Source organism: Ovis aries, chromosome X, assembly GCF_016772045.2.
Source record: "Ovis aries strain OAR_USU_Benz2616 breed Rambouillet chromosome X, ARS-UI_Ramb_v3.0, whole genome shotgun sequence".
Classification (NCBI taxonomy): domain Eukaryota; kingdom Metazoa; phylum Chordata; class Mammalia; order Artiodactyla; family Bovidae; genus Ovis; species Ovis aries.
The window spans coordinates 115,315,362-115,338,256 of NC_056080.1; the positions used below are offsets into that span (position 1 = coordinate 115,315,362).

Genomic DNA, 22,895 nt, shown 5'->3' on the forward strand with positions numbered 1-22,895 from the left:
TGCGGCTCTCTCCAGACCTTTTGGTTTGGGGCAGGCACAATCTTATCAGCAAGTATTTCTGAATCCACTGAGCCATGATATAACTGGGATCCACTGGGTAGATGCACTTTTTGGTGGGGACTTTTATCTCATGGGCATCACTTGAGATCACACAACATTAAAGACATTTTTGCTCTTTGTGTTTGTGACCCCAGACTTGTTTAGGGAGTAAATGATTTTCCTTAGGATTAAACAAGAACAAATGGGTCAAAAATCGTGTTTTGGTTGAGATGAGACTCGCACCCTTGCTATTCACAGTCCCTTTGGCTTCACCTCTCTCCCCCTTCCTCTGTCCCTCCCTCCCCTCAGTCTGCAGATCTAAAATGCCAGAAAGTGACTTCTTTGCATTTCCTCCCCAAAGCTGTGGAGTGTCGTTCCCTGCCTGGATCAAAGTCTTCTCTAACTCCTCAGGGTCCCCTCCAATTTACTCCTTACACTCGTCAGGGATCCAGAGAGTCTAAGAAAGAGCATCTGGTATCTTTCACTAAGGATGCTGTGGTTGTGGGATGTTGGAGGGAGAGGAAAAAGGGAGTTAATAGTTCCTAACCACTAGGAACAAGCTCGGCCCTTTTTGGACCCAGTTCAGAAGACAGCAAGAAGCCTCTGAGAAGAAACTTTATTTGTCCGCTGATAGCGCTGGCCGACGTGTCTGGGGCTCCGTGCGCGTGAGCACGGGCGTATAGAGCTGCCCCCAAGGGCAGGCCCCCAGCGCTGGCTCCTAAGCGCCCCAGCGGTAAGGGCGCGCAACTGGCCTCCGGCTCCCTCGGAGGCGCCATGGCTATGTGTTCCAACTGCCTGAAGGCTGCAGAGTAAGTGGTGGGCGCCATAAATGCTGCAACTGGACTGCACGGAGTAGGGAGTGGCACAGCTCTGGCCGTTGGTGCGGGCGCCTCTTCCCGCGTGAGCCTGCCGCCCCCCGCGAAGAGCGGCCACTGCCAAGCAGCCGAGGGCGCGCGGCCGGGAACGCGCCGCCTCCGGGGCTCGAACTCGCGTCGGGCAGGAAGCTCCTGGGAGGGCTCGTGCAGGTGTGCCTGTGCGCGCGCGTGGGAAAGCGGTAGTCCGGGCGCGCAGCGAGCGTTTCAAGGACTCAGGTCTTTCGGAGGGGGCGGGACGGGGTGGGGCTGCACTTGCAGGCTTTCTCTTTCCCGCCTCCCGCCGCTGTCCCCACCTGGCTCACCTGAATCCCCTAGGAGCTCGGGCTCCCTTCGGGAGAGAGAGAAGGGGAAAGGAGGAGAGAGGGATGGAAAGAGAGAGGGGGAATTTGGGTGAGTGGAGCAAATCACCTCAAATTTTCTGAGCCGTCTTGATTTGTGAAATCTGTTCCCAGCTGTTCAAGGCGCAGCCTCCCAGTTACTGGACGTGGCGTTAGCTGCAAGCAGTTTATTCTCACTAGGTGTTCCTGGAGGTGTTTTTGGATTTCATGCATGCGTCTTTCATGCAGTGACAATAGGAAGAAGCAGAATGGATCTAGTCATATGATTGATTAGTGGGTGTGCAGTTATTTTGCATTTTCATTCAGGAAGCTAACACTCTTCTCCCTCAGCTCTCACAATCCAGAACCACGCCAGAAACTCACCTCACTCATGGCAGGTATCCAATAGTCCAGAATTGCCAAGGAGGTGGGGATGTGGTGGTGGGGTGTTTCGCCTGGCCCCTGGAGTCTTCTGTCCTTATGGAAAGGCACAGTGTGGACTGCGACTGGCAGCCTCTGGCCTGCAGGCAGGCCCACAGTGGTATTCCATGTGAGTTTTAGTGGCACTCCATTTGAAGCACCCAACAGGGGAGATTTAGGCATGGAGGTGTGGGTAGGCTGGCTGCCCGTGTTGCTGCTTCTCTAGATGGGTACCAGAGCATGCTCCTGTTCTTTCAGTGGGGAGTGGACCTGGCCTCTTGAAACTTGAAAAGCATCCTTGCAACTGTTTTATCACCCCAGCTCCTGGGCTCACTGTTGTCCCCTCAGCCTAGGGCCTCAGATGGATGACATGGAAATGACAAGGCTTTCTCTGTGGTACTCGCTGTAGCAGCAGATCACGGACAGGTAGATGGAGGAGGCTTTAGGAGGAAGAGGGAGAGGACAACCATTACAGTAGAAGATGCTAATGATGTTGTTATTGCTCCCAGGTGGCTGTGCAAGCCCTTCCTCCATGGGGCTCAGTGCTGGCTTCTGTTCGATCCTCCAGCTTGCAAACACATGTGGGGCCCTTCATCCTAATGTCCACTTTCCATGCAGCCTGAGGTCTTCGGGGTGGAAAAGGGGGATTAGTGGACCAAATGGCCTCTTCCTGTGGCCACTGTTAAAGGGCCAAGCTCATCTGATGATTTATAGAATCTGGGCTGACGGCAGAGGGGAAATGATAAGAGAGCATTTGAGGAGATAAAGGAGTTAAGGCTTCTATAAATAAGAAGCTTGGGGTCCCTCACAGGACCTATGGAGACTCAGGAACCATTCAAAATGACTGTGCACCTGCTCTGTAGCAAGCTCTGTGCTGAGCACTGTGGAAGAAACTTAGGCTTTGCACTCCTGGAGCTAAGTAAGCACAGTGCCTGGCACTGATATTCGTTGAAGGAATGTTGTTGACTGAACCAAGGTGCTCTTGAGGAGCTTGCCTTTTGCGGGAGTGGTCAGCCTAGTCAGCAGCAATTTGCCAGAGGTGGGGTGAGAGGCATAGGCTCCCTAGGACACGAGGTAAAGGAGGACAAGAGCCTGGGGTGAGAAGTAGTGGTGAGGGGGGAACTGGAAGAAGGAGATGAGATAAATGGCAACAGAGAACAGAATTTGGGTGAGTGGAGAAAGTCACCTTACAGTTTCTGAGTTGTCTTAATTTTCCAAATTTGTTCCAACCTATACAATATGCAGTCTTCAATTTATTTGATGTGGTGTTAGGGTCCCTTTTCTGAGCTTTTTTGAGGGCTAGGGGGAGAGACAAACCAGGAGGGAGATTGGGCTGCTGGAACATTCACTGCTCCTCCTGTGAGCGTGGGTTTCCTGTCTGTCTCCACACCTCCCTCCCATATGCCCCACAGGAGGGTTTCCTAGAATCACAACTTAGCCACCTTAGGAGGGTGGCACCCTTTCCAGGAAGCCCAGTAGGCTTTGAAAGTTGAATTTGGCTGGAAACAGAGTTAGTTCACAGTCTCCTCTACAGATCACAGTTGCATTCTAGATTTTTTATACAGGGGGGTACATTTATGATATGAGTGGGAGCTGTTTGGCCAGTGATGGAAAAATGTTCAGAGCCATCCATATCCTTGTAGGCATGGCTCCATGCCACCAACCCCGTTCGCCTCTCACTCTAACCAGGTGAGTTGCTAGGGTACCAATTTTGTGTTTAAATTCAGAAACCAGTTCTTGTTAGATCTAGCTCTTGCTTGAGATAGCTAGCTATTAAGTTCTTGCTTGAGATAGCTAGCTATTAGCTAGCTAAAAGTTCTGTTCTTTTCATAGACACAGAATGACAGCAGGTGACAAGTGAATTATCAAGGATCAGTAGGTGTGCTTGTTAGTAAAAGGGAGAAAGTAGTAGGCATCTTGAATTATGTGAGATTGTTTTGTGCAAGTACATGAGGAGGTGGAGGAAAAGCGTAAGATCTTTCTTAACCAGACAAGATCCTGTGATGGTGCAATGGGCGAAAAGGTTTTCATTTTAAGGGTGAGAAAACCAGTCACTAAAGTTGGGTCACACAGTCAATGACAAGTGTAAGATTAGAATCCTGGGTACCCTGTCTTCCAGTGTAGAGCTGTACAGTCGGGAAAAGAGGAAAAACCATCTTCTGAGCAAAGGATGAAAAGCCTGCATCATGGTCCTGTGACCTCTCACAGAGGTCGATTTAGCCCAAAGCAAAATAGTGAGCTAGAGCAGCTTGGGTTTTGGCAACCTCAGGCTCCCTTGTCACAACCATTTCCCATTTTAGCTCCTTCCCGCTCTGAGTGTTCTGGGCCTGCACCTTGCCCTCCTCCCCCAGCCTCTGGTGTCCCAGGTTGTGGACCCCTCTAGGCTAACACACTGCCATCCTGTGGCCCAGGGGCTAGCTCCTGGCCAGACTGGCGGTGGATGCTACATTGGCAGGCCTGGATGGATTACTCCTGACGATGTGCGTTTCGATACGACCTGGCTGTGTTTGTGTTTCTTTGATGCTCGGGGCTCAACCGGAGGACTTTGCAGGTTGCTGAGTGCCTCACATCGTGCTGGGCAGCTTCTCCTACTCTCAGACAGGATGCAGGAAGCTGAGCACTCCTGCCACAAGCCCTGACCCCCGACCAGAGAAGAACTATTGTAATTGATGGGCCTGTCTTCTCCCCTTCACTGCAAAACTTCCCTGATGTCCCCCAAAGCAGTGGAGGCTGCTATATTTGAGATTAGAGGTCACACGTGTTAGCTCTTTCTGAGTTCCAGTTGTTGGTATTCAGGGGGCTCATGCATTCTTTTTTATAAAAATTTGTTTATTTTTGAGTATGCTAAGTCCTCATTGCTGTGTTTGGGCTTTCTCTGGTTGTGGTGAGCAGGAGCTATTCTTCGTTCAATCCACGGGCTTCTCATTGCAGTAGCTTCTCTTGTTGCCGAGCATGGGCCCTAAAACGTGGGCCTTCAGTAGTGGTGACTCATGGGCTCTGGAGCACAGGCTCAATAGTTGTGGCTCACGGGCTTAGTTGCCCCATTGCATGTGGAACCCTTGCGTTGACAGGTGGATTCTTAACCACTGGGCCACCAGAGAAGTCCCATGTATTCTTTCTTGGCCCTGAGCACCCAAGTACGAGAGGAAACCCACCCCCAGGTCCCTCCAGTGGCTAATGCTCTCCAGGCCATCTCCCCTCTCACCTGTAGCCTGTTCTCCTGAACCCGAAGCTCACAGGCACCAGGGGAGCTGTGATGAACATGAAGCCTGGCTCCCTTTGACCTTCTAGTTGGGGAAGGCAAACATGGATGAGCAGAAAGCTCCTGAAACGTTTGTGGAGCTGCAGTCATTCAGCTTGCCAGCTCAGATCCACCCTCCACTCCTCACTGTTAGTAAGAGTTTGGTGGCTCAGTGGTAAAGAATCTGCCTGCCAAGCAGGAGACTTGGGTTCCATCCCGGGGTCAGGAAGATCCCCTGGAGAAGGGAATGGCAACCCACTCCAGTATTCTTGCCTGAGGAATCCCATGGACAGAGGAGCCTGGCGGACTACCAGTCCATGGGGGTCACATGGAGTCGGACACGACTGAGCGACCCAACAACAACAACAATGTGGTCATTAGAGATCCTGTGGCACTTTGCTTCCTTCTCTCCTTCACCTCTTCCATTTTTTTTTCTTCTAGTTTTAGAAGAAAAACTATTAACTCCAGTTTCCCTGGCCAGGGGTACAGACTGGCTGTTGCATTTTGCTAACCTGCATTCACCCTGTGGCATCTGCCTGAGGCCCTATCCATTCATAAACATGATAAGAGAGCCTTGGGGTGGCAGGTGACCACCCAGGAGGCAACGCCCTGGAACCCCAGCCTCACCCTCTACTGGGGAGATGGGGGAGAGCCAGATCTCTGGAAAGTTCTTGAATAAACTACTTGCCACATTTACCAGCTGACAAGAAGTTTGTCTCCTTTGATTAGAACATTGTTAAAATATTTAACTTTCTGCAAAAATTCATTTAGGAGTGAATGGCTTTCAAAGCTTTCGGAGATTTCTCTGAGGATGCAGTTGGCAGGTTCCATTGGTCTTTAGCAGCTTTCTAGGGCTTCCCCGGTAGCTCAGCTGGTAAAGAATCCACCTGCAATGCAGGAGACCCAGGTTCAATCCCTGGGTGGGGAAGATCCCCTGGAGAAGGGAAGGCAACCCACTCCAATATTCTTGCCTGGAGCCTGGTGGGCAACAGTCCATGGGATTGCAAAGAGTCAGACACGACTGAGTGACTAAGCACAGCACAGCTTTCTAAGGAGTGTTGCATTTGTTGTAGGGAGGTTTAGCTTCCTTAGGCATGTATGAAAAATGTGGAAGAGTAATATTATTTCATCAGTAAACAAAATCTCAGCATTTTGTACTGGAATGTTTACACTAGTTTATTTTGAATCTTTGAAAGCCCATATTCTGTTGGGCCAACTTTAGAGTTTTGGGGATTCTTTCACCAGTTTCTCAAATAACACAGTATTTTGTTATTTCTGGAAGTTAGTAGCCAAAATGCAGTGTGTGATGTGATTGCTCCTATTGTTTCCTCATTGATTTTCTACGCTGACAGTCCTTTAGCTTTTTTTTTAAGATTTTTTTTTTTTTTTGCTGTGGGCCATTTTTTTTTAAGTTTTTATCGAATTTGTCATAAAATTACTTCTGTTTTATATTTTATGTTTTTGTTTTTTGGCCTCGAGGCATGTGGGATCTTAGCTCCTCCCCCATCCCAGGGATCAAACCTGCACACCCTGCATTGGAAAGTGGTCTTAACCAGTGAACCGCCAGGGAAGTCCCTCCTTTAGCTTTTTAAAACAATTCATTCCTTATCCTGCCTTGACAACTTCATAGTCACGGTTAATGGAGAGGAAATTGGAGGGACTCATCATACAGTAGTAAATCGCAGTGATCCTCACTTGGCATCTTCACGCTCATCCTGCTGCTTTAAATGGTCTTCCTCTTTCAGGAAATCTTCCATAGCTCTTAAACCCACTCAATGCAAATTACTGTAGACCGTGATTGACTAGAAAAATATAAGTGTCAGTGAAATGGCTTGTTTTCAGGAGGCTAAGGTAAGGTCCAGAGAAGGCAATGGCACCCCACTCCAGTACTCTTGCCTGAAAAATCCCATGGATGGAGGAGCCTGGTGGGCTGCCGTCTATGGGGTCGCATAGAGTCGGACACGACTGAAGTGACTTAGCAGCAGCAGCAGCAGCAAGGTAAGTTCGTGATAAGATATGCCATTTGATTGCTTCTCAGCAGAGGTGTGTGGGGGGCACTTCGGCTCCCCCAGGGGATGGTTGGTCATATCAGAAGACTTGCTCTGTTGTCAGAACGAGGGGGAAGGTGTGCTACTGACATCTAGTGGGTAGAGGCCAGGGATGCTACTCGGCATCCCGAAGTGCACAGGACTGCCCCCACAACGAATTCTCCAGCCCCAAATGGCAGTAGTGTCAAGGCTGAGAAACCCTGCCTTCAATGACTAACATTTGAAATAGAAGTCTGAGGAGTATCCAACAGAAGTTTCTGTGTTGATGGTAATGTTCCCTGTCTGTACTATTCAATTCAATAGCCACTAGCCACGCATGGCTGAGCACTTGGAATGCAACCAATTTGACCAAGGAACTGAGTTTTTAATTTTATTTCACTTTAATGAATTTAAAGTTAAATAGCCCCATGTGGCTGGTAGCTTCAATATATTGGACTCAGCTTTATTTTTTAAAATATTTCTTTATTTATTTGGCTGTGTTGGGTCTTAGTTGCAGCACTCAGCCTTTTTATTGCAGCTTTTGGGCTTCTCCAGTTGCAGTCCGTGGGCTTAGCGGCCCCCTTCTCTAGTTGTGACGTGTCGGCTTAGTGGCCTTGTGGCATGCAGGATCCCAGTTCCCTGACCAGGGTTTGAACCCACGTCTCCTGCATTGGAAGTTGGATTCTTAACCACCGGACCACCAGGGAAGTCCCTGCACTCAACTTTAGAGGCACTATAGTCCAGTGGAGCATGGTTCTGGGATCAGACGGTCCTGGGGTTGGGTCCCTGGTCTATCGCTTTCTAGCTTTGTGGCCTCATGTATGTCATCTAAGCTGCTGAGCCCCGGTTTCCTCATCTGTAAAATGGGGTAATAATGGGACCTAGTCCTTGGAGGATTAGGATAGCCACTGAAATAATGCATGAGAGACGAAGCATGTAGTGCAGTGCCCAGCACAGCAAGCATTTTAGAGATGTTAACAGTTATTGCCAGAGATTCATGATTAATATAGTAATTGGCATCAAGTAAATGGGGCTTCTGTGGGGCTTACAAATGAGTCCTCCCATGGGATATTACTTAAAGGCCACTTCTGAGAGCCCTGACTCTCAGCCCTCACAGCATTACCACAGATGTGTCCCCATGCCTTTTTGGGGCCTTGGTTTTCTTATCTGTAAAATGGGAATAGTGAAAATAACAATGCTACTTCCCTCTTTAAATTATTTCTATTTATCTTCTTATTTATTTTTGGTTGTGCTCAGTCTTCACCGCTGCATGGGCTTTCTCTAGTTGTGGTGCTCGAGTCTCATTGTGGTCACTTCTCTTGTTGTGGAGCATGGGTTCTAGGGTGAGTGGGCTTCCATAGTTGCAGAATGCAGGCTTTAGAGTACTGGCTCCAGTAGTTGTGGCGCATGGGCTTAGTTGCCCTGCGGCATGTGGAATCTTCCTGGACCAGGGATCAAACCCGTGTCCTCTACATTGGCAGGTGGATTTTTAACCACTGGACCACCAGGCAAGTCCTGCTTCTCTGTTTATGTCACAGAATTGTCTGGACAGTCAAAGGGTTGTAAAGGTGCTTTGAAGAGCACAAGGCCCTCTCTAAGTATATGATTTATGAGTTTGCACGAGGTTAAAGCATCTGCCTGCAATGCGGGAGACCTGGGTTCGATCCCTGGGTTGGGAAGGTCCCCTGGAGAAGGAAATGGCAACCCACTCCAGCACTCTTGCCTGGAGAATCCCATGGACGGAGGAGCCTGGTGGGCTGCAGTCCACGGGGTCACAAAGAGTCAGACACGACTGAGCGAATGCTTATAGTAGTAGTAGTAGTGCTTTTGCTTAGATTTGGTGCAAAATTCTGCCTTGGTAGAGCTGTCTTCAGTTTGGGATGGGAGTGCCTGAATCAGGGAGTTTGTGCTGGAGAGTGGCACAAGCCAGGAGCCCCACACAATGTCAGGGCCTCCTCTGTCCAACACCTAGCCAGTAACGTGGCAGGAGGCCCAGGTACCACTTTAATGGTACGTGGAAGTTTGGCGTTTGGGATTGGGTCATCAGAGCAATGTGTAGACTGGCCTGGCTTGCAGGCAACTAATGAAGGAGCAAGGCATCTAGCCCAAGGGAAGAGAAGAAGGCCCCTCCAGCAGCTTACCTTGTGCTATCAAAGGCATGCTGCCCCAAGGCTCGGCCACCTGGCATAGTATGTGGCCTGAGAGATACACATGTACAATTATTGAAAGTATTCCGTACCATATAGAAGAAAGAACAAGGGGTTTTGGAGTCAGACATGGGCTTGCATCCTTACAGTGCTACTTACTAGCTGTGTGGCCATGGGTGAGTACCCGAGCCTTCCTGGGCCTCAGTTGTCTCATCTGTAAAACGGAGATAATGACCCTACCTTGTAGGGTTGTCACACAGATCCACTCAGGTAACTCACAGGCACATCGGTTGCCCTCAGTAAATGTGAGTTCCCTTGCCACCTAATGTTGACAACAACTTTAACCAACTAATGAGTTACTCCCATTTTTGTTCTTCTGAGATGTAAAGGGAAAATGAAGGTTTTCTCCTCGTGACCTGGGAGAATTGTTTAGATCTTCTTCTTCTTTTTTTTTTTTTTTTAACATTTTCTTCATGTGGATCATTTTTAAAAGCCTTGATTGAATTCGTTATAATATTGTTTCTGTTTTATGTTTTGGTTTTTTGGCCTTGGGGCATGTGAGATCTTAGCTCCCTGACCAGGGATTGAACTCGTACACCCTGCATTGGAAGGCAAAATCTTAACCACTGGACTGCCAGGGAAGTCCCTCGATCTTTCTTAAGAAGAGGAAAAGGGGAAAGGATTCTCCTTGCTGAATACTTCCCTGTCTGGAAGAGCAGTCTGAACTGTTTAGGGGTAGACGAGGATGAAGGCCAAAATACAGGGCTCTGAGTTAGTCATGAAACAGTGTAAATGTGAAGCCTGAGCGGCCTCTCCTGGGGAGTCCCCTGAGAGAAGTCATCATACTCTGTGTGCCAGAGAGAGGCTTTCTGGGGACAGTAGGTTTCCCAGGCATTTGGAATTTCAACTCAAACCATATCTGTGGCCACTTGATGCAGTGACGGCTAAAGAGCAAAGGACACAGGTTGGATGCAGTTGGCTTTGTCATCACATGGCCATGGCCATAGCCCCAGGCCCCAGGTCCCAGGGCACAGAGCCATTTGACAATACTGCTGGTCACCAAGGGGCTGGCTGCTGGAGAGTATGCAGATAATACAGGGAGCCTCATCAGCTACTTCTGGGAAACTGATGAAGACATAGGGAGGACATAGGTCATTAACGCCATGGCAAGGGCAGTCTTCCCATGGAGAAAGGAGGGTAGTAATGATAGTTGTTGTTGTTTAGTTGCTCAGTCATGTACAACTCTTTGTGACCGCATAGACTGCAGCATGCCAGACTCCTCTGTCCACCACTATCTCCCAGAGATTGCTCAAACTCATCTTCATTGAGTCAGTGATACTATCTAACTATCTCATCCTCTGCAGCCCCCTTCTGCTTTTGCCTTCAGTCTTTCCCAGAATCAAGGTCTTTTCCAAAGAGTTGGTTCTTTGCATCAGATTGCCAAAGTATTGAAACTTTAGCTTCAGCATCAATCCTTCCAATGAATATGCAGGGTTGATTTCCTTTAGGATTGACTGGTTTGATCTCCTCGCTGTCCAAGGGACTCTCAAGAGTCTTCTCCAGCACCACAATTTGAAAGCAACAATTCTTTGGCTCTCAGCCTTCTTAATGGTCCAACTCTCGATCTGAACATGACTATTGAAAAAACCATTTTGGCTAGACGGACCTTTGTCTCCAAAGTGATGTCTCTGCTTGTTAATACACTGTCTAGGTTTGTCATAGCTTTTCTTCCAAGGAGCAAGTGTCTTTTAATTTCATGGCTGCAGTCACTGTCCACAGTGATTTTGGAGCCCCCAAAATAAAAGTCTCTCACTGTTTCCACTCTTTCCCCATTTATTTGCTATGAAGTGATAGGTCCAGATGCCATGATCTTAGTTTTTTGAATGTTGAGTTTTAACCAGCTTTTTGACTCTCCTCTTTAACCTTCATCAAGAGGCTCTTTAGTTCCTCTTTACTTTCTGCCATCAGAGTGCCATCTGCATATCTGAGGTTGTTGATATTTCTCCGGGCAATCTTGATTCTACCTTAGCTACCATGTATTGAGAGCTTAGTATGTGCTACCCTTCATGCCAAGAGCTTTATATGAATTAGTTCATCAAACTGTCTGTAAGAGCAAGCCCTTCTCTTTTTTGAGCACTATTCTGATTTCTTGTTAGCACATAGTAGGTGCTCAGCAAACAGTTATTGAGTGAAGGAGTCCTCAGTTAACCTATGCTGAAGGTGCTCTTAGCCCCACTGAACATATAAGGAAATTTCATTTCTGAACAGTTCAATGACTGGCCCAAGATCACAGGCTAGTCATTGATTAGAGCCAGGATTCACACCTAGATTTGTCCTACTTTGTGGCCTAATCCTTTTGCCACTATGTCATGCTTCCTTCTCAGAAGGTCAAGGTGCCAGATTTCTCTCTCTGTGACAAAGGAACATCTGCTAAATTTCTTAATATGACAATCAAAGCATGATTTGCCAAAACATTTGATAAATTGGACTTCATTAAAATTAAGAACTTCTGCTCAATGAAACAATGAACAATGAAAGACATTGTTCAGAGAATGAAAAAACAAATCCAGAATATGAGAAAATGTTTACAAAACACATTTCTGAAAAATCATTTGTTTCAGAATATAAAAAAAACTCAAAAGTCAAAAACAAAAGAAACTACTGGAGCAGAGATTCAAGGCCACTGCACAAAGACATGATACTGTGACAGCCATATCTCCTTTATCCCACCTACTTTCTCCATCACCCTAGTTCTGTCTCCATACAGGTTCATTTTGTGGATAAGGAAACGGAGGCATGAAGAAATTATATGAGTTGTCCAAGTCACACAGCTTGTTGGGATCTTATTAGTTTGATGTTCTAGCCCTCAAAAAAACTCAGAACCTGATGGAGAGGGGAAGAGTTTCATCTGTTTGGGCCAAGGCTAAATGGGGGAAAAAAATAAACAAAGGGCCCTATATTGTCAGAGCAACTTGCTTGAATTTGTTTTGAAAAGTAGAAACATAAAACTGTACACCTCTCATTTGAACATTTGGAACTATTTTTCTTGTTACAAACACAACATATTGTAACAATATAATTCAGATATCTACTATAGTATATGCAGTAGATGTTCAAAATGAGCAATGCAAACAAGAGAAGAGAAACAGAAGAGATAAGACATGGGAAAGTCTAGATATGGATAGGAAAAAAGGAACAAATAGTAGGCACTATAGTTCAGAAAAGATTCTACTAAAGATTGATAAAGTTATGTTAGATTTTTACACCAATAAGGTCATTATCCCCATCCTATAAGCTGTGGGTCATGGTTACTTCCCCTTCCTTATTGCATCCAGCTTGCCCCTTTCCATTAGCCTGAATGTTCTGGAAAAATGGAAAGTATGTCAAGGGGAAACTCTTCTGAGCCCTATGGGGGTTGGGGAATAGAAAGGGTCCTTGGAACCAAGGCAGACCTGCCTGTTCACATTTTGAGCAGAGCCTAGTAGATAAGGCAGGAACAGTCTACTCTTCTGGGTTTGCATAAAACATATGAATAGGTTTCTGTATTAGTTCAATGTTCATTTGCGGTACTTGGAGGAGGTTTCTAGAAGCCCTTTAAGAGAATGAGATTAAAAAAAAAATCCCACTAAACCTCCATCTTCTATTTTTGAAAGACATAATATTACTTTCACTTGTGAAGAATGTTTGTTTCTTCTGTGCCTGTGGCTTCCTTAGCCAAATGTCAATGATCTAAAGACCTTATTTCATGTAGAAATGGCCTATGTTTGCTTATTCAGAGTTGGAGGAAACTCTCTGAGATGGGATAGTTAATTCTCTGATAGCGATTAACTTCTGATTTGAAAAAAAAATTTAATGTTTCACTTGAAGAGAAAGAAAAAATGAATGGGGAATTTTAAATCAAGTCTACTGCAACCCTGTGTATTTTTAAAAATAGGCAAGTAGCTTAGGCTTCTCTACAAGTTAAAAGTAGGAGAGTTTTCTGAAAAAAAAAAAAAAGAAAGAAAAAGAACCAATAAGCTGCATTGCAGGCAGATTGTTTACCATTTGAGCTACCAGGGAAGCCCAGATCATATGGTAGTTTTATTTTAATTTTTTGAGGAAACTTCTGAAGGCTGGTCCCCAGTTGGCAAACTCAAGCAAGGCTTATAGGGAACCTCTGCAAAATCTAGCCTCTCTAGATATGAACTGTGAACCTTGAATGGTTGTCTCATAGATTGGGATTAAATAAAATAAACAAGGACCTATTGTATAGCACAGGGAACTACCATCAATATCTTGTAATAACCAATAATCGAAAAGAATCTGATAAAGAATATATATATGAGTCACTTTGTTGGACACCTGAAACTAACACAACTTCATAAAGCAATTGGATTAAAAAAAAAAAAAAAAGAAATAGTACACTTTTAAAAACTACTAGTACAGACATGGACAACCATTCAACCATTGTTGAATTCTATGTTGAATCATAGAGTCCTGGAATGCCTGGGCTGAAAAGACCCCTGATCCAAGTCCAGCCTAATCTCTTACTTCTTAGATGAGGAAACTGCAGCCCAGAGAGAGGACTGGGAGTGCCCAAGGCCTCACAGTTAATTAATAGCAGGACTGGGGTGTCAACTTTCCCTAAGTTACTCTAGGACTCCTTGGAAGTTCAATTCTTAAAGACATTCATTAGAAAAACAAAATGTCTTCCCTTGCGGCCTCAGTTCTCTCTAGTATCATTCAAGTGCTTTTTCTTCACCACCACGTCTATTTCTTATGGCTCCCCATTTCAGCTTTTCTGTTCCAGCCAGGCCTGGTGGTCACCCCTGATTTACATTGGGGTTTCCTTAAAGTGGGGTGTTTGGACTCTGTACCTCTGTACCCAGGAACTGATGGAACCTGCAGATCTCTGGGCCCCACCCCCATGGAAGAATCAGAATCCCTGGGGGCGAAGACCCCAGAATCAGTGATTTTTCACGTAGGTTAGTAATTTACAGCTCCCTCCTTGGATCCATTTTTTGCACCATGGTCCATGTCTGTACTAGTAGTTTTTAAAAGTGTACTATTTCTTTTTTTTTTTTTGAAATCCAATTGCTTTATGAAGTTGTGTTAGTTTCAGGTGTCCAACAAAGTGACTCATATATATATTCTTTATCAGATTCTTTTCGATTATTACAAGATATTGACGGTAGTTCCCTGTGCTATACAATAGGTCCTTGTTGTTTACTTTATTTAATCCCAAGCACCCAATTTATTCCTCCTCTACCCCCTACTATTTCTTGAGTGCTCTCTTTGTACCAGGTGCTGTGCTATTTTTTACTCATTTCTCAGATGCTGCTGCTCCCCTCTCATCCTCAAGTGGACCACCTGGGAGGGGCCATGTGAGCGCCCGTGCTGGACACTGCACCCATGGTGGCTTTTCCCCCGCCAGGCCATTCTGACCACAGATTCTTGTACCTTAAAGTTTAAGAAAGCCTGGTAGATTTCTGTTCTCCTGGGTCTCACTGCTACTTTTCTTTTCCCATGAAGTGGTTACCCTGCTGGGAGGAGCTTTGTTGCACACATCATTTACCTCTTCTTTTCTAAATAGCCTATTTTAAAAAATATTTTATTGGCATATAATTGCTTTACAATGTTGTTATTTTCTGCTGTACAATGAAGTGAATCAGTATACGTATACATATAACCCCTCCCTCTTGGACCTCCCGCTACCCCCCACCCCTCTAGGTTATCACAAAGCCCTGAGATGAGCTCTGTGTGCTATACAGCAGGTTCCCACTAGCTATCTATTTTACGTATTGTACTTCTTCAAAGTAACAATAATTTTCTCTTCCCTGCGTGGGGGTGACAGCAGCCAAATGAGGGAATGAGCGTGAGAATGCCCTGAGCACTGTGCCCGGGGATCCTCTCTGTGTCTGAGGCCTGCAGTGAACACAGTGAACCAGAAATCTCCTTTCTGCCCTTGGCCATCTTGGCCTTTCTCTCCTCTTCTACTAGCCACCATCTAGCCTGGCCCAGCTCCAGGCTGTCTTCTAGGGGGTCCCTCTTTCTCCGCCCTCTTGGTGTTCTGTTTAGCCTCAGGCTCTGGGACACTCCATTTTCCAATCCATTGCTATCTGATGTCCCTTGTCCTGGCATCTCCCTCCTGTGGCCCTGTCAGCATTTCTCTGGAAACTTCTGGGTTCTTTTGCAGGCACTGGACCAAAGAGGTTTGAGAGTCAGGTGTGAGAGCAGACCTGACCTTAAGCAAAATGGATGTAGGTGAGCCAGGTACACCCAAGCCTCAGTGCCCCAAGCACATCACTTCAAGCCAGAGTCCTCAGGCTCTTCCTGGCCACCTGGGGCTGGTGACTGCCCTCTCTGCCCCCACCCCAGCTCACCTGTGCTGACACTCAGTGTCTCAGGCCTCAAGCTGTCAAACTTTTCTGCCTAGCAAACGGGCTTTCCGAGTATGGGCTTCCCCTCCCAGGCTTTTCATGACAACTCCACCCTACACCGAGAGGTCCCTTCCAGTCTCTTTCACTACTTTAACATGGAGCCACCCATAGAAGTGCCCTCTGGAACCTCCTATGCTGCACTGCCTCCCACCTGGGAATCCTCCCCTCTGAGGTTCTCCTTCACCGCTCTCACCCTTCCTCTTCCTTGACCTCATTTACAGCTAGATCTCGGCTTTCTAGTACTGCCTTGCTGCTCCCTGTCCTCCTTGGCTTTGTGATGTGTTCCGGACACACTTCTCCAGCTTAACCTTGGCTCTCGGCCTCCTTCTACCCCCCAGTCCCCTGTACCACACACATATGCAGGCGACACACACTCTGGCTTCCTGTGCCATGACTGTTGGGCCCTACAGAAGCCTCCTATATGGAGTCAATACCCAGGAGTTTATTTAGCCTTTGAGTCCTCATCTTCTTATGAATTCTTGTCCTGAAATATCATGAAAGAAGACAAGACCAGTTTGTCTCACCTCATTTTTACAAATGCAGGAACAGAGGCCCAGCTATGACTGAAGCAAGGCCACAATGAGCTGTAGAAGGGCAGAATCAGGACCCAGGCCTTTTGATTCCCAATCAAGCCCTGCTCTCCATTTTTCATGTGTATCTTTTTCTTTGTCATCAGGGAATGGGTCATTTTAGCATAGCGCTTATGGGCTCTGGAGTCAAATGACCTCAGGTCACATCCTGCCCTCACCATGTACCTGCGTGTGACCCCCGGGCAGTTACTTAGCCTGTCAGTTTCCTCATCTGCCAAATGGGAGAGGCATGAGAATAAATAGCACCTACCTCACAGAATTGCTCTGAGGATTAAAAGGGATGGTGTCTGCAAAACGCTTCAGACAGTGTCTGCACATACTGAATGTCCAGTAAATGTTCACTGTTTTATTATTGTCTCCATAGCCCCAAAACAGGACTGAGTACATAGTAGGACTACATGAAGACTTTGTGGTACAGAGAGGCCTCAAGAAATAATAGTCTGACTTTGTTGTCTAATCCTAATGGTGGGTCTAATGCTAGCGGTGCTAATTCTAATGGTGGGTGTTTTAGGCCAAGAAGAACGGAAAGATCTGGGGACCAGAGAGCGCTTGGATAACTCTTCCTGCAGCTCTAGGTAGGCAGCTGCTTCTTTGCTCTGTTTCAGGGCTGTCCATGGGATTAAGGGGTAAGGAAATCTAGGGTTTTAAAGATACCCCCAAATATGACCTTGACTGAGGTTGGCCAGGGCTCTCAGATTCTTGGAGGCATATTTATTTCAATGGTCCTGGACCCCTTGGTGATGGCAGCATCACCCTTCCTTCTTTCCATTCCCTCCCTGTGGAGACATGGGACCTTGCTTTATTTCACCCCAGAATTGGGAGACCAAAGGCTATTCGTCATAGCCATGAAGTGATTGCCTCTCCAGCCCCATCCTGTGGGCTAAGGGAACTTAAGATAAAACCCAGAAGTTACAAGTGGGCTTCACGAAAGTCACAGATAGTTCAGCTTGGGCCGAGGGCCTATTTTTTTTTTTTAGTGTCTTTTTTTTAAAAAATTGTGGCAAAATACATATAGGATTTACCATCTTAACCATTTAAGCATGGAGTTCAGTGGTATCAAGTACATTCACACTATTGTGTAACCATCGCCACCAACCATCCATCGAACTCTTTTCATCTTGTGCTGCCCAGTGTCTTTTGAACTGTCTTTGTGTATCTGGGGAAATTCCTCTCCTGTCCTCCCAGTGAGGAAGCCAGAAGCCATACTTCCACGTGCCGAGGGCCTATTTTTGTGGCTGGGTTCTTTTCCTTTTATCTCCCCTGCCTCCCCCACCAGGGAACCACTGCCAACGCAGGAGCCAGCCAGCAACAGAGAATTCACAGCCTGCCCCAGCATCACTAACCTCTTTTCTTCTCCTTTTGCCTTTTTTCCCTCCTTGAAGATTTTTTGATTCCCCCCAACCCGCCTGATGGATTATTGGATTTCTAGGAGCAATAGCAACTGCAACAAATACAGGATAAAATAAAAAGCCCCAGACACACTCTGCTTGGGATGCGCTTGAGAGCTGGAGGGGAGTTGGGGTCTAGATCTCTTGGCACCCAACACACGCTTAAAGCTGTGAAATCTATCCTCAGGGCCCCTTGACCCCATTCTGGCTCTTCCTTGAATCTCCCAGTGTCCCCATGTTTCCTGCTTCCCTTGCTGGTAACCCACTTCAGCCTGGCCATCCATGCTACAGACCTATCCCCTTTAATATCGTGTGATCTCGCATCACAATATGTGCTCAGTGAGCCATTTTTGGCAGGACTCTATTGTTAAAATGACCAGCAAATCTTTGCAAAGATATTAGGGACTGATAATGACTTAGCGAGTTATCCTGTTTTCAAGTCCTATAATGAGCTAAGATGTGAGATTCTTTGGGGCATTTAATACCAGATTTTGCTAATTAAGGAGGGAGCAGCATGTAGTGGTCAAATCTTGGGCTCTGAAATCCACCAGAACTCGGTTTGAGTCCTAGCTCTATTACTTATTGCTTGTATGGCCTTGCCCAGATTACCTGATTTCAGCGAGACTCGGTTTTCTCATCTGGGAAATGGGGCTGAATTTAAGAAAACAAAATAACACAGCCTACTTCATAGGGCTCTTGTGAGATTCAATGAAATAATGCATGTAAAACCATTTTCACAGAGCCAACCTGGCACAGAGTAAGGACTCAGCAGTTTGATTGTATTAATTGTGTCATATAAATTGCCCCCTGACTGTGCAAGAGCAGAGCTTTTAATCATAGTCTATGTAGATTGACAAGACAGAATACAACTCCTCATCAGCTAGGCTCTGAGGCCACCGGGGAGATGACAGAATAAACCTTTGAAGCCAAGTTCTCTGCATTTTTATGTATTTATTTTTGACTGCACTGGGTCTTCATTGTTCCCTGGGGGCTCTTCTCTAGTTTCAGAGCGTAGGCTTCTCATTGTGGTGGCCTCTCTTGTTGCGGAGCATGGGCTCTAGGGCACAAGAGCTTCAGTAGCCGCAGCATGTGGGCTCCGCAGTTGCAGCTCACAGGCTCTAGAGCACAGGCTCAATAGTTGTGGCCCACAGGCTTAGTTACTCTGCAGCATGTGATATCTTTCCTGATCAGGGAACGAACCAGTGTTCCCTGTGTTGGTAGGTGGATTCTTCACCACTGGCTCACCAGGGAAGCTCAATCTGCATTTTTAACCCACACCCCCAGTGAGTTAAGTCACTTCAGTCGTGTCTGACTTTGCGACCCCATGGCCCATAGCTGGCCAGGCTCCTCTGTCCATGGGATTCTCCAGGCAAGAATACTGGAGTGGGTTGCCATGCTCTCCTCAGGGGATCTTCCTGACCCAGGGATTGAACCTGCGTTTCTTACATCTCCTGGCATTGGCAGGTGAGCTCTTTACCACCTGTGCCACCACATCCCCAGCAGATCTAAGATGTTAGGAGCCACATGAGTTGGGTCTTTCTGTGCTTCTCCTGGTTTACTAGAGGGGTGAGGTGCAATGAGGGGGAAAGGAAGGCAGAACCAGAGCCTTTTCAAATGGAAGTGCTGGAGGAGGAAAAGGCACAGAGAAGGAAACAAAACAGAGGAGGGTGGGGGATGGAGAACCTGCAGCCAGCGCGGCTGTGGCAGCCGCTTCTTGGAGATAAGGAGTGGATCTTTTCAGTTCCTCCCTTCTCCCACTGGAGAGATGATACTCTGCAGACATTTCGAGCAGGTTTCCAACCAAGACAACCTCTTCTTTTGAGGTTGCCAAGATAAAGACATGTGCTCTGGATGATGACGATCAGGGTGTTGACAGGTATTTCTGAAACAGGCTTCCATGTGATGGGGCAGTGGAGAGTGGTGGGCTGTCATTTTCCTCTGGCCTCCAGGCGTGGAAGAAAGGCCTGGGGGCCAGTTACTCTGGAGCAGGTGATCGAGGCAGGAGTCCCCTAGAGGGTGTGTCTGGGTGTCGGTTTGATGGTTCTGGTGGCCACGTGCCCACGGGTGAGGGTGTGGAGTGTGGAGGAGCAGCCCTCTAGCCCTTGGACAGCTTCCTGTTGACATCCATGGGCATTTGTGGGTTGGCTTCGCAGAGGCTGCTGAAGAGGTCTTTTCAAATAATGAGCCACCAAAGCTTCCCTGGTGGCTCAGATGGTAAAGAATCTGCCTGCAATGTGGAATACCCAGGTTTGATTCCTGGGTCAGGAAGGTCCCCTGGAGAAGGGAATGGCAACCCACTCCAGTATTCTTGCCTGGAGAATCCCATGGGCAGAGGAGCCTGGTAGACTAAAGTCCATGGGGTTGCAAAGAGTCAGACACGACTGAGCGACTGACACTTTCCTTTTCAAAGCCATGCATCAGTTTCTGCTTTGGGCAGAGACCCACCCAGGGCCCTCAGAGCCAGGATAGATGACTGTCAAGATTGTTCTCTTCAAGTGTATGGGCACCAAGGAGGGAAAGAGGGCGGGTGGGATGAATTGGGAGATTGGAATTGACATATATACACTGTACTATGTATAAACTAGATAACTAATGAGAATCAACTGTATAGCATGGAACTCTACTCAGTGCTCTGTGTTGACCTAAATGGTAAGAAAATTTTAAAAAGAGGAGATATATGTATACATACAGCTGACTCACTTGGCTATTGTAAAGCAATTATACTCCAATAAAAATTTTAAAAAGAAATTATTTCTCCCAAGTCCAGCATCCCATGAGGGATGGGATGGGATCCTCTGGACCCAGGAGCATGAGCAAACAGAGGTTCCAGAGCTAACTGGTTGGCCTCGAGCCTGCTGAGACATGCTGCTACCCTGGCCCCAGCTGTGAAAATGCCAGTCATGCTGACAACCTCAGAAAGCCCTGATTTGTGCATGGAAGTAGTCAGAGCCTGGGTGGAACCACAGCTGCACCACTCCGAGAGAATGCTGCCAGTCAGTGGGGTGACTGGCCATGTCAGAGACATTCTGATAACTGGTGGGCTTGTTAGGTGGGACTTCTAGAGCTTGTTATGTGATTCAAGGGGCAGCTGTCTCCATCATGGAGCCCAAGGGCCACATTTCAAGAATTGGCCAAATCTTTGGTTTCCTCCCGCCAATCTCATGCAAGGAAAAGAGGAAAGGGGAATGATCACACTCCATTAGAGGTTAGCTTATTTTACAACTAGTAAGGGGAAATGGGGCCCTTTCTCATACTTTCATTTCAGGGGGAGCCCTGGTTCCTCAATGAGTTGGCATCCTGGCAAAAGACACTTCCTCTAGAAGTAGCTGGGTGCTTCCCCTCCTCCTTCCCAGGTCATGCCTTAGAATGATCGGCCCAAGACTCTTCATCCACTAGTTGATGGTTACACAGCACACACACCTGGCTGAGGGGACAGAGTATAGACATATTTGAAAGAAGTTGGTGACATTCTCTTAACAAGGTGAGCCTTCAGGGTTTTCACCATCAGACTTTATATTTTTGGGCTCCAAAATCACTGCAGATGGTGACTGCAGCCATGAAATTAAAAGACGCTTACTCCTTGGAAGAAAAGTTATGACCAACCTAGATAGTATATTCAAAAGCAGAGACATTACTTTGCCAACTAAGGTCTGTCTAGTCAAGGCTATGGTTTTTCCTGTGGTCATGTATGGATGTGAGAGTTGGACTGTGAAGAAGGCTGAGTGCCAAAGAATTGATGCTTTTGAACTGTGGTGTTGGAGAAGACTCTTGAGAGTCCCTTGGACTGCAAGGAGATCCAACCAGTCCATTCTGAAGGAGATCAACCCTGGGATTTCTTTGGAAGGAATGATGCTAAAGCTGAAACTCCAGTACTTTGGCCACCTCATGAGAAGAGTTGACTCGTTGGAAAAGACTCTGATGCTGGGAGGGATTGGGGGCAGAAGGAGAAGGGGACGACCGAGGATGAGATGGCTGGATGGCATCACGGACTCAATGGACATGAGTCTGAGTGAACTCCGGGAGATGGTGATGGACAGGGAGGCCTGGCGTGCTGCGATTCATGGGGTCGCAAAGAGTCGGACACGACTGAGCGACTGAACTGAACTGAACTGAACTGAATATTTGGCAAGGTCTATCTAACTTGCTCAGCTGACAGGCCACTTGAGAGAGTGGTAACCTATGTTCTTCATAAAGAAGTGCTTGTGGTGGAATGGGTTGGGGAAGGGGATAAACAGTCCCCTCATGGACCTCCTACCAAATTCTGCCTTGTGGCTTGCATGGCTCCAAACCTGCCCCACTTTTTACTTCATTTTCAATTAGAGCTGGGGCCCATAGAACTTGTATTTGTATTCTATTCATATTCATGTTCATTGCTGTGTAACAAATGCCAAAAATTTGAGTGTCTTACCACACAAACTTATCTCTCAGTTTCTATGAATCAAGAGACTAGGCATGGTTTATCAAGCCCTCTGCTCAGGGCCTCACAATACTGCAGTCAATGGATCAGACAGGGTTGAGGGCCCATCTGAAGTTATCTTCCAAACTGACTGCTTGTTGGCAGAATGCAGTTTCTCTGAGGCTGTGGGGCTGAGGTCCATACTTCCTTGATAGCTGTCAATCAAGGGTTGCCCTTGGCCACTGCCTTTCTCTGCCACTTGGTCCTCTCCACAGTATGGCAGTTTGTTCCTTCCAGGCCCACAGGAGAGTGTCCACTTCAGCTTTGAATCTCTCTGACTTCTATATGTGATCTCTACACTCACTTTTTTTTTTTTTTTACTTCAGACAGCAAAGTGCATTTATTCACTAAGATAACTATATTGGTAAAGATGCTTTCAGATTTTTATGAAATTATTTTCAGTCATATATCTGAGACATTTAATAATTGTTAAATGTCTGTTTGACAATAAATAACTATTACATATATTACAGTGTACAGGTAAATCTTGCCACTGTATTGCATGTGTGCATGCTAAGTCTCTCAGTCAGGTCCAACTCTTTGCAACCCCATGGACAGCCTGCCAAGCTTCTCTGTCCATGGTATTCTCCAGGCAAGAATACTGGAGTGGGTTGCCATGCCATCTTCCTGACCCAGGGATTGAACCCAAGTCTCAGGCACCTCCTGCATTGGCAGGCAGGTTTTTTACCACTAGGGCCACCTGGGAAGCCCCTACTATATTAGCTATGTCATTTTGAAAGTATTATTGTGTAACCTTTTTAACAAAAGTTCTGCTAGAAAATTATGCCCTAATGTCCTAAGGCACATTATATATAAAGAATCCCATGGCTGATTCATGTGAATGTCAGGCAAAAACCACCACAATATTGTAAAGTAATTAGCCTCCAATTAAAATAAATAAATTAAAAAAATTAGCTTCTTATGATCCTCAGGGGAATTGATAAAATAGCCATTCAAACATTGTTTGTAAGGCTTG

The 22,895-nt window shown here is 46.6% G+C and overlaps 1 protein-coding gene across 2 annotated transcripts in view; it reads left to right on the forward strand.

The window, feature by feature from the left end:
• The first annotated feature begins 685 nt into the window (after nt 1-685).
• The window catches only part of KIAA1210 (KIAA1210 ortholog), an 82,786-nt gene continuing 60,576 nt past the window's right edge, over nt 686-22,895 (forward strand). For both annotated transcript variants that reach the window (XM_042242196.2, XM_042242197.2), the window contains exon 1: nt 686-848. In XM_042242196.2, coding sequence (XP_042098130.2) covers nt 814-848 — 35 coding nt within the window. In that variant the 5' untranslated portion in view covers nt 686-813. The remainder of the gene's footprint in view (nt 849-22,895) is intronic.